The sequence below is a fragment of the Calliopsis andreniformis genome, chromosome 2, assembly GCF_051401765.1.
Source record: "Calliopsis andreniformis isolate RMS-2024a chromosome 2, iyCalAndr_principal, whole genome shotgun sequence".
Taxonomy (NCBI): domain Eukaryota; kingdom Metazoa; phylum Arthropoda; class Insecta; order Hymenoptera; family Andrenidae; genus Calliopsis; species Calliopsis andreniformis.
This window is the reverse complement of record NC_135063.1, coordinates 9,588,459-9,602,700: the sequence shown is the minus strand read 5'-3', so window position 1 is coordinate 9,602,700 and position 14,242 is coordinate 9,588,459. Positions and strand designations below refer to the sequence as shown.

The 14,242-nt window shown below is 37.4% G+C and overlaps 3 protein-coding genes across 4 annotated transcripts in view; 1 reads left to right on the top strand and 2 right to left on the bottom strand.

The window, feature by feature from the left end:
* The window catches only part of Unc-13-4a (BAI1 associated protein 3), an 88,812-nt gene extending 83,116 nt beyond the window's left edge, over positions 1-5,696 (top strand). Inside the window, exons 21-27 of the mRNA XM_076390034.1 lie at positions 487-600; positions 1,195-1,410; positions 1,936-2,151; positions 2,261-2,455; positions 2,538-2,782; positions 3,180-3,388; positions 3,569-5,696. Coding sequence (XP_076246149.1) covers positions 487-600; positions 1,195-1,410; positions 1,936-2,151; positions 2,261-2,455; positions 2,538-2,782; positions 3,180-3,388; positions 3,569-3,663 — 1,290 coding nt within the window. The 3' untranslated portion in view covers positions 3,664-5,696. The remainder of the gene's footprint in view (positions 1-486; positions 601-1,194; positions 1,411-1,935; positions 2,152-2,260; positions 2,456-2,537; positions 2,783-3,179; positions 3,389-3,568) is intronic.
* Positions 5,697-5,967: 271 nt separating this feature from the next.
* LOC143186204 (dynein axonemal light chain 1) lies at positions 5,968-8,724 on the bottom strand. Of its 2 annotated transcripts, XM_076389730.1 has the most exons (4): positions 8,267-8,724; positions 7,888-8,153; positions 6,616-6,893; positions 5,968-6,338 (listed from the first exon to the last, which is right to left on the bottom strand). In XM_076389730.1, the coding sequence occupies exons 2-4, from the start codon at positions 8,084-8,086 to the stop codon at positions 6,174-6,176; spliced, it is 642 nt and encodes a 213-aa protein (XP_076245845.1). In that variant the 5' UTR covers positions 8,087-8,153; positions 8,267-8,724; the 3' UTR covers positions 5,968-6,173. The 2 variants fall into 2 exon arrangements, with proteins under 2 accessions (XP_076245845.1, XP_076245854.1); XM_076389739.1 differs by lacking the exon at positions 8,267-8,724 and having other exon boundaries at positions 7,888-8,256.
* Positions 8,725-9,037: 313 nt separating this feature from the next.
* The window catches only part of Rgk3 (Rad, Gem/Kir family member 3), a 62,415-nt gene continuing 57,210 nt past the window's right edge, over positions 9,038-14,242 (bottom strand). The window contains exon 7 of the mRNA XM_076388656.1: positions 9,038-13,999. Within this exon, the coding sequence (XP_076244771.1) occupies positions 13,710-13,999 (290 nt within the window). The 3' untranslated portion in view covers positions 9,038-13,709. The remainder of the gene's footprint in view (positions 14,000-14,242) is intronic.

Genomic DNA, 14,242 nt, shown 5'->3' with positions numbered 1-14,242 from the left:
TAGTTAATATTATATTAATTTTGAGAGGAAATAATGGGATAAAAATTCAAACATGAAACATCTTTTAATTTAGATATCTATCTTTAATATCAGTAGTGTTTCTACATATAAATTTAACTACACCCATTAACTAAATTCACTAATGATGAACTTATAATGAGGGCTACATTTCTGTAGCCAGTTGCTGTACTGATAGCTCATTTCTACTTTACCAAAAATACACATAAAAATGCATAAGAGTGCATCACACCTGCTACAGATACAGCAACTTTAGCAAGTCTATCTCACATACAGAAACTCAAAAATATGGACACCCTTGGTCTTTACACGTTCACGACTGCTAGTTTCAAAACCGACTTCTGGTGTCAAGTGGTCATCATAGCGTTAAATTTAATCAGTCTACTGCTACTTGGAGAGATTGCACATCCTTAACCCTTTACAAGTCAAGAATTTACAGTCTATCCAACTTGTATACTCGTATCACAGGCAATATGCAGCTCAGCTGCATACTACGCGGAGATCACTCACACGAAGCTGGCCGATAGCGGATATTACGAGGAGCATACACCCTACAAGACTACTGACGAGGTAATCGCTCAGGTAGAGACCGCTTCGCTTTAGTATGACACGACACTGCTTCGCAAACTAGCTGTAGGTAGATCGAGAACACTGCGACGATAATGGATGACGTTACTTCTTCGAGCATAGTTGCATGCCATGGCAAACTGTAGAAGGTAGATGCAACTTAAGACGCGAGTGAATGATCGATAGAACAGCTTGAAGCAACGAGCAGCGGCAGAGAAGGATCTTAAGCTCTGGTATGCGCAAGAACGTGCTGGAAATATGCTGTCAATCTTTTTTTTCTCTGCTTCGAATGCATCCTGCAGGACACACTTCTAGAGATCCTTGGGGAGAAAGAATACAAAGTGTTATATTTAATAGAGTTATTCTAACAGTTCAATGTATTATTAGTATTATTAGTATTCTAGGTTTATTAAAGTTATTAATATTTAATCGATTACTGAGGCTGCTCTTAAAAAGTATCCTTTGAAATAGTTTGCTGTTCTTGAATTGTTGAGAAGAAATATTTGTAACATAATTAAATGAAGTTTAATCGTAGTAGTATATCCTAAGTACACACTTATCATTTGCGTCACTCTGGTCGATCACTGACAGAATAATTCTATTCTACAGATGTGCGTGGCCATCAATGGTCTCGAGTATGTTCGAAGATGGCTTCTGGATTTGGGAGAGGAGCTTCACGTGGAGAAGCTTCTGGTGGCTTTGGAGTGCCAAGCCAGTGATTCTGCTCGGATACAGTGGAGAAACGCTTTGACGTCACCGCTGGAACAGACACCAGCACAAATGTTGCTCTTCATCAATCAGATCGTCTCGAGAATCGGCACAAAGGTTTGTATCTTCGGAAATAAATAAGAAGAATCATTAGTGAATTAAGATCAGATTAGAAAGCTAGAGATTAAGTAGAACTCATTAGAATAGAAAATATTAGAAACAAAATTAAATGTAAAATTATTTGAAGAAGTAGATCTAAAAAATGTGTAGAAGAAATGACTATAGAATCTCAGATGATTCTGATATTTCTTTGTAGTCTGTAGTCTTCACGTTTATAAGCTTCATGTTTGTCATCGCTTGCATTAATCAAAGATTCCTTGGAAAATCACCGAAACAATATCCTTTCATCTCCCACAGCTGCAAGTTAACACAAAACTTACGCCAAACAGATTTTTCTTGCTAACAATTCCTCTTGCTAAAAGGCAGAAGAAGGAATAATAAATCAGAAGCATAAAGAAATTCCATATGCCCCAAATCAAGAGCGATCCTTTTCCCCCTTTGATCGCAAAATCAAAAAGTAAGGAATTCGTTGCAACAGCCTCAGGAATGAATTATCTGAAACGCTGTTTGTTTGAATCACAGATGAGACCACCGCTGAAAAAGGCGATGTTCCATTTGGCTTGGTCGCCAGACAGTCTGCCCACTTCGGAGGCCATCGCGCCGTTGTTGGAGTATTTGGACGTTCATTTAGTGGCACTCAACTCGGCTTTGCTCACGGTGAACTTTAACCGAGTCCTTCAGGACATCTGGGAAGTCGTGCTAGGGGAATTAAGTAACCAGATGGATGGGAACGCAGCTGTGAGTGAAAATTACTTAAAACTGCTTAATAATTATTCAAATTATTTTAAAGTGGAACATGGCGACAGATGAAAAGAAGAAACGTTATTTTAAATTATTTTCCTTCTAGGATAAACCAGCAATGTTCTACGAAAGACTTCACGAAGCCTTGGACCTGCTAGTGAAGTTCTTCCATGCAGATGAGAAGGGTTTGCCATACGAGATGCTGCATTGCCAAATTTTCTTTAACGTCGAGGAACGACTACAGTATCACAAAATGGATACAATCTTTTTGATCGATCGATATTATCGTCAACGACTTCAGGTACTTTTAGTTTGCTGTTTTAATTATTTTAACTTTGTGGTATTCGATTGCTGCAAAAGTATAATACGAAAATTTGCTCCAGGACCAATTGAACGCAACTTCTACAGAGTATGGTGTCCTAACAGTGAGGGCGTATTTGAACCACGACTCTCTGTGCGTCGAAGTCATAAACGCCAGAGACGTAATACCTCTAGATCCCAATGGTTTCAGCGACCCCTTCGTGATCATCGAATTGCTGCCACGAAGAGTGTTCGAGCACTGCGCTGAACAGCACACCAACGTTAAGAAGAAGACTTTGAATCCCCTGTTCGACGAGTGCTTCGAATTGTGAGCAATTTCTAGACTTTAAAAATATAGTTAACTCTTAGCTGGTACGCAAGATAATTGCACTTTTACTGACTCAATCATTGATATTTTATATGGTGGAATTTTCTAACAATTCATTAAAAGAATCTTACCACTAGAGACATGTTCAGATGTTTCCATACTTTCACATGAAAATATTCATAGAAAATTTGGGAAGATTAATAAGCTGAGAGTTGTCAATTTTCTTGTAGATTAGTATTAATAGTTATTCATACTGGAGTCACTTCAAGTTATTGTGATCCCAAGTTATTGAATTACGATTATAATATTGATACGATACCAGTTAAGGGTAAACTAAATTTGGCACAAGTTCTACGTAGAAACAAATGAATATTCGATAAGTTGACTATTTTTGTAGCTCTGTGAACGTGGAACAGTGTCGAAGTCCAGACGCCATGGTGCTCTTCACAGTGATGGACCACGACGTCATCACGGCGAATGACTTCGCGGGCGAAGCATTTTTGGGGCTGAGCACGATACCCGGTGTAGCTGACACGAACGCCAGCATAGACAACTTCCACGGCCTCAAGCATACTGAGCTACCCTTAATGCATCAGAAAAATCGAAGTGAGTCCATAAAAATTACTTTTTTTAAAAATAGTTTTTTCTTCTATATATTGAGCATTATGTGCCCGTTTATTCTCATTAAATAAATAAATATATAATGCCTGGGGTTTTGCAAGATCCCCCAAGAGCAGTCAAGGGTTGAAACCATAAATTCCAAACGAAACCCACTTTTATTTCTAGATCACCCGATCCTTCAAATCCTGGAGACAAGAGTCGGCGACAAAATGGCTCTCGATTTTGTGAAGAAACAGAAACAACGATTCGCCTCAACGTAAAACGGGTCCATGCACGTAAAACGCCGCGGATAAACGTTTGGGTTCGCGGGAGCCGTCGCGAGCAATCACTCGTCCTCGAAGAAGAGTGAACGAGGAAGATGGAACAATAAAGAAGCAGAAAACAAAATCCATCCCCGCGGAAGGCTCGTCGACTCTCTTCCCCGTTCGTCCTGATATACGCCAGACCTTTCTCAGTGTAAATCGTGTTGACTATTATCGGTGTTGATAAACTAAGGAAGCTCTAATAAGAGAAAAACAAAAAAAAAAAAAAAAATAAGAGAATAATAATGTTAGAACGAAGCGGCGAGACTACCGCGACGAAAAAGGAGGCAAGAAACGAAAGGAAAAAGCATATATCCAGAACTATTTTTGTGCCGAGGAGAAAGCGAGCCGGCTGAACAAGGCGAGACAAAGAAATTAAAGAAAACACTTGTTTAAATCTGTCTGCGTGATGTGTCTAAGGATAAATGTCTAACAAAAGCTATCGTCGAGACCGTCAGAGATCGAAGCGATGCTAAACGGTGATAACGGAGTTTCGTCGAGAAGAGATAGCAGTCTCCACAGCCGTCTATAGTACTAGCCATGTTCAACGAAAAACAACAACACTGTGAGAGTCTGATTCTGCAGTTGATAGAAAGAGTATGCAACATAAAGCCTGCTGCAGACAATCTCGGCAATCTACTACAACAGAGACAAAATCAGCAAACCAGGACAATTCTCAATTTTTAATTATGGAAAAGAAGGAAAGATATAAAATATCATTCATGTGCATGGCTCTATGTGTCTGTCAATCTAAGTCTATGTGCAAAATCGGGCTCTGGCAGTGTTGCTAGTTTTTGTTCAGCTAGCACTAGAGTTCGCTGTGCAGTCTCTCCTTTCCAAGGAGCCTCGACACACGTCCATCGAGCGAGAACTCGAACAGAAGAAGATTGATCGCCGATTCGCTTCGCTTCGACGACACAGATCAATCCCAGAGAGTCGATATAACGATATTTTTCTTACTCGTCATTGGCTAAAGTCTCTTTCTATCTTTCCACCGCCGTTTTCCCACTTCTTCGACCGATCTTCTTCTCATCGCGCGCACGCGACCCCTATCGCAATCTGCACGACGGATTTCAATCGACGTTTGAGGATGAACAAATGTGCGACGTTGTTCGATGAAAAATTTCTAAAAAGAACTCTACGGGCGATGCCTCTTGCCCGTCTTATGTGTACGTAAAGACACGCTGCAGGGCGTGGGAGATAAGAAAAGGAATTATAAGTACTAAATATCGGTGAAGTGTCCCCTTCTGTCTCTATCGCAGGAATTCGTGTTTGATTTGCTCGCACAATCTGAATCTTCCTAGAGCTTTTCCGATTTCTTGGCGCAAAGGCGAAGCTTCCTCGCTCGGGAGCATCGACGATGAGACGTGCCAATCGATCCGACGAAATTGGACGAGTAACGAATGGAGGAATCTTTCAAGGGATTGTTTTTCGACTGAAGGAAGTGGGACGTGTTGCTTCTGTGAAAGTCTAAAGCTTGGAACACGGAGACTCATTCGGTCAGTCGATGCGAATCGAAGGAAAGGATGCGAAGGGATCGATGACGAACAAAATTGGCGACCAAAAGTATTCGAAACGAAAAAGTATTAGAATGGAGATACGGATGACAAAACGCACACTCGTCAATTTTTCTATCGCACGCGCGCGCGCGCGTCTCGTTTGCGTCTACACATTATACGTATACGTACACACACGTCGGAAAAAAGAAATACCGAAGATCGATGGACACGCCTTTGTGTTCCACGTGGCTTCGATGAAAAATTCGAACTAAAAAGTTTTGGAAAAATGTACCAAAAAAATGGGAAAAAATGGTAAATGATGAAAAACGAAGAAACGATAATCTCTCGAAATGTCGTCTGTCCGATCCTCGATATATTCTCGTGCATCGAATCCGATCGAACTCTATTTGCTTTTTTCAACCTTTTACAATCACCAAAAACGTATGTACGATCTGTCTTGTATCGTGAGACGAATAAATTAATATAAATGTATGGGATCGTTATTGTCCCCTAAAGTCTGCTCCTTTTTTGGTATGATAATATTTTTTACCTTTTTATTTTGATTGAAACTGTTCACTGAAGAAAAAAGTTTTATGTTTAGAGGAATTTTATATTTATAATAGGAAAACAATTCTATATAAAAAAAAACACTGCAAGATTTAGATAAGAAGAAGAAATTGAAGACAAAGTGACAAGAGATAAAGAAAAGTATAGAAAGTATAAAATTTGGAAAAGGGGTCATTTGAATATTGTTTTCTTATTAAAAAGTATATGTTTATTTCAAGATATTCTACAAGTCTATAAAAATATATTTCTAAAAGATGAATGTTGCAATTTATGCAGTATACAAAAAAGGTTCTCAAAAAATGTAGTAAACATTAAGGTCCTACTATAAAAGTGTCTTTTACAGGAAACAAAAATAGTAGATTAAATATAAAAAGTGATAAAGTCTACTAATGTGTCGTGAAACTATTGCACACTAATTTGATCGACAGATTTCTGAGTTTGCAAAGGACTATCAAGCTTCTGTGATTGATTCGCGTGTGGACATTCCTCTGTTCGAATAATCGGTTCACCATCCAATTTTTCTAACGCTGGTAGACGTCGAGCGACCTCTGACCTCCACTGCTCCATCTGAAAAAGATCACAGACCAAGTCACTATACAATAAATATTAATAAAAATACTACTTGACATTTTGAAAAGATTTTCAACCACCAAAAGTCATATCACTACACATGCCAAAAAATTAACTAAAAACAAGATGAGTAGTAATAGTTTACTACTTTCACAAAAAGTATCTTCATAGCAAAATTTTTAATAACAAAGTAAAACTAAAATATAAGTAACTATATAAATTGGCTAAAAGATAAAGAATAAAATTAATGAAAAAGTAAAAGGTCAAAGAGTACCTCTACACTGTCGTACAGTGGATTTCCAACAAAAACAAGATCTCGGAGATTGGCGAGTTCCTGAAGCCTGTTGAATTCATTCCACTCCCTCACCAAATTGTTCGACATATAAAGAACATGGAGATTCCTCATCGCATTAATTCCTTTCATCTTCTCGATGAGATTGTATGAAATCCACAGCTCTTCCAGGGTGTCTCCTAAAGCTTCAAGACCAGAGAATCCTTTGATTAAGTTACGACCCAGCGAAAGGATCCTCAGGTTCTTTAAAGATCCAACTCCTGTAGACGAAAGAACTTAATAATCCTCGGGCTTAATACTTCGACTAATTGCTATCAAGATTGCATTGGGAACTTTAAGTAGATTAATAGTTTGCTTCGCGTACGCATTCAAGAATTTGAAACTGCGTAAAAAAAGAGCAAAAAGATTAAAGAAGATCCTCCTTATAAACTTAAGACGTATTGTTGATAAACTTATAGCGAGGGGCATATTCTAAAATGAACTTATCTATAGATGGCTCACTTTTTACGAAAAATATTAATGAAAGTGCATAAAAATAAAATTTATTTTTTGTAAATAATTTGAACATAGCGAGCCTATAACAAGGAAATGCCATAAAAATTACTTCTCTTTCTTTACGTCTTAGGAAATTCTATAAATTTTAGAAAAGGTGAACATGATTCAGCGAGATCTGCTTTTAATCGAATTTCAGTTCATTCTAGTTGCATTAATCGTCTAAAATTACGCGTCAATTAAGGAAGTTGCCTAGCACCTGCGGTCCATCTCTCGTGACCCGTAATGCAATTCCATTTACATCGAATTATTTGCCTCGTCAAACGTTCCCCATTCATTATTCTTGCGCGCTGTGTTCCACTCGACGAAAACTGGAGCACATCTCCGTTGATTACGAACTTTATTTCTCTGTCGACGCAGATTTATTTTCGAACAAGAAATCGGAATTAAAAATCTATCAATAATAATCAGCTGAATCTATTGGAATAATCCAGCACTTTTATTAGCAAAATTATTCAAATACTCGAATTAAAAAGCTATTTTTTTAAATTTCTTTTACAATTTCTATATTTCTCTGAATAACTTGTTAAAATTAGTAATAATATAAATGTGTTTAAGGAAATACCAATTACTTTAATAAATTTTTTGCAATATTTATTCTATGTAAAAACATCTTGTAAAATATTGACAATGAAGTACAGAGGAATGAAGATACGAAAAATAGTACGAATATCAATGAAAGAAAGATGTCTAGATATCTACCTGCAATTTTCTCGATCATGTTTGTCGACAAGGAAAGTTTCTCGCAATTGACCAAAGTCGCCAAAGCATTATCCATCTTCTCTATAGGTGGCCATTGAAAGCTCAGGATAACTTCTCTCGCACTGGGAGCTTCTACTCCATTCTCTTCCTCCCATCGACGAATTGCCTCTTTACAACTGGTAGGTTTGACAGTGGCCATGCTCGATGTCAATCCAATCCCGAATTTCTCAAAAAAAGTTCAAATTCTTTTGCATCAAGAAAACACTCTGTGAAACATTCAACAGCAACAGATGCATAATTTATCATTAATCCATAACTTATAGATATTCAATATTTCGGTTTCAGTGAACGAACGAATATTTAATTCAAATCTATTCACCCTTGTTGATGCATAGTTTAGCAGTCGTGTCATCTAGGTAAGATTCCAGGTATCACTCCATCGCGTTTTGCCTTTATCTACGATACAATTTCCTTCTGATTGATGAAAATTATTTAATATCGTTTTACCAACCGGTTCGAGGTTACAAGAAATCGACATTCGTTTACCTTCGTGGCAAGCTGCCACGACTAGAGGCTGGTAATATCTGGCACCAATCAAAATAATCGATGCTCAGGACGCATGCGTCTGGTGAGGGGTTATTTATCAACTAAGCGTCCGATAAGATTTACGACGCGATATTAACATTGAAAAAGTGCAGACCTTCGACGATGGGACCGTGTGCATCCGTCGCTCAAACAACAAAGGTTCACGGTTCTCTTTCCTTTCGCGATCAGGAAAATTCGATTTACCGAGCCATTGGTTATTTTAAATTCAATCCAGGTGAATTTGAAACTCCACAACTCGTGTCAAAGTGAATCCTATTTTTCATCCTAATTGAATTTAAAAAAAAATATGGAAAGAGAATGAAAATATTACAAGTATAAGTTTATCAAACGAAAATATTCTATTTGCCACAACTGTATCAATAACAAAATATTTGAAATTTGCTTTTCAATATTACACGATTTTTCATTGATGATATTTTAGAATTTTCTCTTCCTCTAAATGGAAGAAAATAAATATAAATAGTTGATCCAATAAAGCTCTAAAAATGATAGGATAACGACGGTTGAAGGAAGTTAAAGGTAGCTGAAAAGGATGATTCGCAGAGACCTTGGATATCGTTTCTTTATTATTATTGATGTACAATAATCCCTCGGGATTAGAGCCATTCGTCAGACTTCCTCGGATGACAGTTTATCTTACATTTAAAATACGCCGCGGAAGAACGCGCTTAATCGTTAGATCCATCATTCTTCTCGCGCCTTTCCCGAAACAGCGCCACCCCTCAATGAAGTCCTCATACCTATCTCTGTCACTCGAAGAGATGGCAGTATTGTCACGTCACGCGTTACAACGAACAGACACGGTTACATCACTGAGAATACATCGATAATCTTTCCGATTAACAACTAGATCGTAGGGAGACATAGAATGAGTGTATCGTGAAAAAGGTGGTCGATCGAGTGACGTAATTTAACCCTTTGCGGCCAGAAATCTTGGACAATTTTCAACCAGCTGACGTTGTAACTAATTCATAGGCTGTAAGCGGTATAACGTTGCTATCTAAGGCTTTCAGAAAAGACCCTCCATTGTGTGACGAAGAACACTTCCTATTTTCAGTATTTAAATATTCATGTACTAAAATTCTAAAATATTCTACTACTCAAATTTTTAGATATTTTATCATTTGCATGCTCAAATTTTTAAAGTTTCAAACATTCAAGTATTCAAATATTCAAATATTCAAGTATTCAAGTATTCAAGTATTCAAGTATTCAAGTATTCAAGTATTCAAGTATTCGAGTATTCAAGTATTCAAGTATTCAAATATTCAAATATTCAAATATTTAAATATTCAAATATTCAAATTTTCAAATTTTCAAATTTTCAAATTTTCAATGATCGCAAAATAATTGTTATTGATACAGTTAACGAGAAGAGTTGAATTAAAAATCTTTTTCCCAGTGCTTTATTATCCTCAAGTTCCTCAAAAATGAACCTAAAATAAACAGTATATTATACATGCATACACCTACTCTGAATTTTGAATACTGATCCCAACCATCAACTATCCACTCTGACAACTTTCCGAAATTCTCCATACCAAATAGCCCCTAGCACGACATTCGACCGCAAAGGATTAAAATTTTCATACAAAGACAACGCCAAGAGCTGCCTCTGTCGTCTCAAATCCAGTGTCACAGGTCGGTAACAGAGTTTACAGTCGGTTTAAACCTTCGGTGCTATCACGCCAGTATATCTCTCTCTGCGTCCACTACAAAAATAAGAAACAACAGTAACAATAAGAAAATAGGGAAGGAGGAACCTAAGGAGATAGAGGATAAAAGGTCAGACGTCGTTCAAGCGTGTTCAGTAATCGCGGGCGAAACGAAATCGCTGAAAGTCAACGAGATTACATGTTTGAATGTTTGTTGCATACATCGTTTGATGGTCACACTGGTTGTATTTTTGTAAGATTTACATCGAGTTAGCTTAAATTACAAAAATACGCAAAGGCACTTGATAAGAATTCCCATTTGAGGTCCTCTCGTTGGAGCGACGCCGTCCCTGGAAAGTATCCTGCGAGATGGTGCTCGCTCGCGATCGTTCCTGACGCAGCAATTAACAACGACACACGGAAAACGATAAAACTCTTGTTTCGAGTCGCAACTGATACGTGAATTAGGATCAATTAACCGACGGCAACGTCGTTAATCGGCTTCTTGGCGGACATAGAGCAAAGTGTCGACTAAGGAATCGTTCCCACTTAAGTACACAGGTTGATGGTTCCATCTTACGTATCGTCATTTTTATTCACTTCTTCATCTTTGGGTAACACCGCTGTGGCGAGACTGGCTGGCGGTTTATGCTAGATCGAAGAAAGTATCACTGTAGTTGTATACAATCAACCTTCGATGTCTGGTTACGACTGTTTCTCGTATCTCATTTTTTGTTCTAATTTTTCCAATTAGAGTAACTTAACAAGTTCATTTAATGGAATTTTAAGTTTAATATTGTCCTCAGTTTATATTAGAATAAGATACAATTTATTCTTGCCTTTGATGTGCAATTGAAATTTTGATTTAAAAATGCTATCTATGTGACTGCATTTCTCATATACACCTGGCTTCAAAAATATTGTTTTATAATATCTATAGTATTACATATGTTAAAAGTTTTTGTATCGGTGTTACAGTTTGATATACTCTTCAATTTAATTTCTGTCTTAATTAATAAGCTTTTGGCGACTTGAGAATTTATTCTTGAGTCTTATAGTACCAGACCCTCGATCTCCCTTAATATTCTCGTAAATAAATTTTTCTGTAGGTTCACGTAATTCCTACGATTTTTTAGATATCACTCCTCTTATTTCTAATTATTTTCATTTATCTCTGACTCCTACTCGCTCCCAATACTCAGTTCCCTTAAAATCTGTCTTTTCCAACTGAACAAAAATATTTCAAAATAACATCTCGATTGGACGTCTCTTCGATTTGGCCCCTATAACAAACGCACTGTTCGAACCAGCCTCGCCAGATAGTTTGCCCGATTGAACATACTCGTACATGTATATAATACTATATATGTATGTATACATAATTCGGATATACAGGCATAGAGATCGCAGAAAATAGTGGACAGTATGTATGTGTGTGTATATATATATATATATTTCTTTCTTTTCATCCATAATTTGCTCTCAAAATTTCAAAAAGAATATTCATCTGAATAGATATTACGTTCGACGTCTGCATCGTATAATACCCGTTCGTTTAAGGAAAACACGCAATACAGCAACACGTCAATCTTTTTTTCATTTTATTCTTTTGTAACATATATCTACGCAAACTAACGACTTGTTCCTTTGATCCATGGATAATATATATATATATTTGTTATGTATACATATATAATCGCGTAGGTACGTAGTTATAATTTCACAACACACACGTATCTCCCTTTTGACATAGGTACACGTATTCGTATCGTTAGACATATCAGTATATACAGCTCGGATAAAAAGATTAAATTGGTCTTATTGTACAAGTAACGTCGTTAAGTTTAGTGGCCACTAGTTCATGCCATGGTCCGTTTTAAATTCCTTCGTACCCGTTCTGGAAACGTTTATTTTTGAAAACTGTTTCACTTCGACCGCCCCATCCCCACCAGGGATCCCTCCCCTCCTCGAGTAACCCTTTCAATATCGTGTTCCTCTTTTTAGCAATGCGGTTGCACGGTTTGCTGCGAGTAGTCTTTAGACTGATGAAATCCTTTACATTGATGGAATATTAATATAGCAAAGAGGGAAAGAAAATGAAATTGAACTGAACCGTTGACCGATATTTTCTGGATTCTCAGAGAGTTCAATTTGCATGCAGAACGTATTGAATTCATGTTTTTTGTAACGATCTCTTTAAGCGAGGTCTTTTTAACAAAAATTATTCATGGTATTTCTTTCGTTTGCGTGTCGGGAATTTTAAAGAGGTCCAATTGAAGTTTATTTGAGATAAATGGACGAACAGAATTCAGGGAGAAATGAAACCGAACGAAGGATTAATGGAGAAAGAATTAAGTCTTACGTACATACCAGAAGTTCTGCCTTCAATCTTATAGTATAGTAGTGAATGGACACCTAACCAGTTAACATCTGCTCGTAGCGAATTAATACTATATAAGTTAGTCAACGGATAAATTCCCGATGAATGTCTGTAACTCCTAAGATTACTCAACGTTAATTGCTCACGAAGAAACAATGAGACACATTCGTTTTGATTAATTGGCACTTTGATCATACGTTTTCACTCCTTTTGCATTCTCGCGAAGGCTGTGGCCAATTTCATCGTACCATTTGCAATAATGAATTTTCTAAAGATATGTTTCTGTATATTCTTAACTAACTTGAAGGTCTCACGTAGAATTATATTCAGAATAAAGCAGACAAAAGCATAAAATAAGACATTCATCTTCGTTGTAAAAGAAATTGTTAAAATTATTGATGTTTTCCATTTAAGGCTAAATAAGTATAAACCTAAGGAAAATTAAACTATTAATCGCTGTTATTGCAATATAATCATCTCTTAATTATATGTTAACTTCAAAAAAATTTTCTGTAATAATAATTCAACTGATTCTGTAATTATAACTCAATTGGTTTCTTAAAAAAAATGCTTGTGGACCATATAGAAGACAATGAAGATTTTGAACGATTCGAAGTGATGAAACTGAAGGAAGCCAGATGATTTCTAAACTTCTTATCTAAGTATACTCGATTTCACTTTAAGCTTCAGCCTTCTTATATCATAAAAGAAAGGAAACTGGGAAGCACATAGATTTCTAAAAAATCACGAGAACTAACCGCGCCTAAGTCGAAAGTCCGCAGAATCGAATTGGCCACCCCCGCGAGAACCACTTCGTCAGCGTTTAGGTATACAAGGTGGATCACCTAAAAATTCTACGATAAAAACTAACGCGTCTGAATAATGCAATTTTACGAAAAAGTAAGAAAAAACACGAGTCACTTAATCTACGAAAAAATATTACAGATAATCGAACCGAAACTCCCCTCGAGATCATACTTCCAAAACGCAATTCAAATTCGAATTTCTCCCGCCATTCCACCTCATATACTCAAGCAGACATTTTCTTTTCCTACTGCTTTTGGGCGCTGTTGCACTCCCCACCCGAAATTTCGCGATTTCTTAGCATGCAGGCTGCGTGTAAGGCATGTAACGCCCCCATGTTCCACCCTCAGGTACAGCCGAACGATCCTCCTCCTAGCTTAGAGTACATGAAGATTCTCACAGTTCTTGAACTTGCTGTCCTCTTTGCCGAACAGCCAAGTCAACATTTGCCTCGCTTTCATGCTTGCACGCACCACGCCCCTGGATTTGTACCAGTGCGCGCCACCCTCTGCGCTGCCATTCGCCGCCCGATTCTCCGCGTTTCCCTGCACGTTCTTCAACCGTATCTGATTCAGTATGCCCACCAGAAGATCGTCCACGTTGTGGTTTATAGCCACAGAGACCTCAATGAACTTCACTCGGTAGGTGCACGCCATGCATTTGCCATCTGCGAGGGGCACGTGGATTAGAAAAGGGTCAGTGGGTTTTTAATAATTAATTCGTTGGTAAGGGTTGGAGGTGGGAGTGAAGTATGCTGTAGGAACGTTCGAATTTAATTGAATAGTTTCCAAAAAGAAGAGTAATATAATAGGAGATTAATTACTGTTAACAGGAGACTCAAACTTGAATTGTACAGGGTGCTCGACAACAGGTGTCAGAATTTTAAGGGTTGATTCTAGAGGGCGAAATA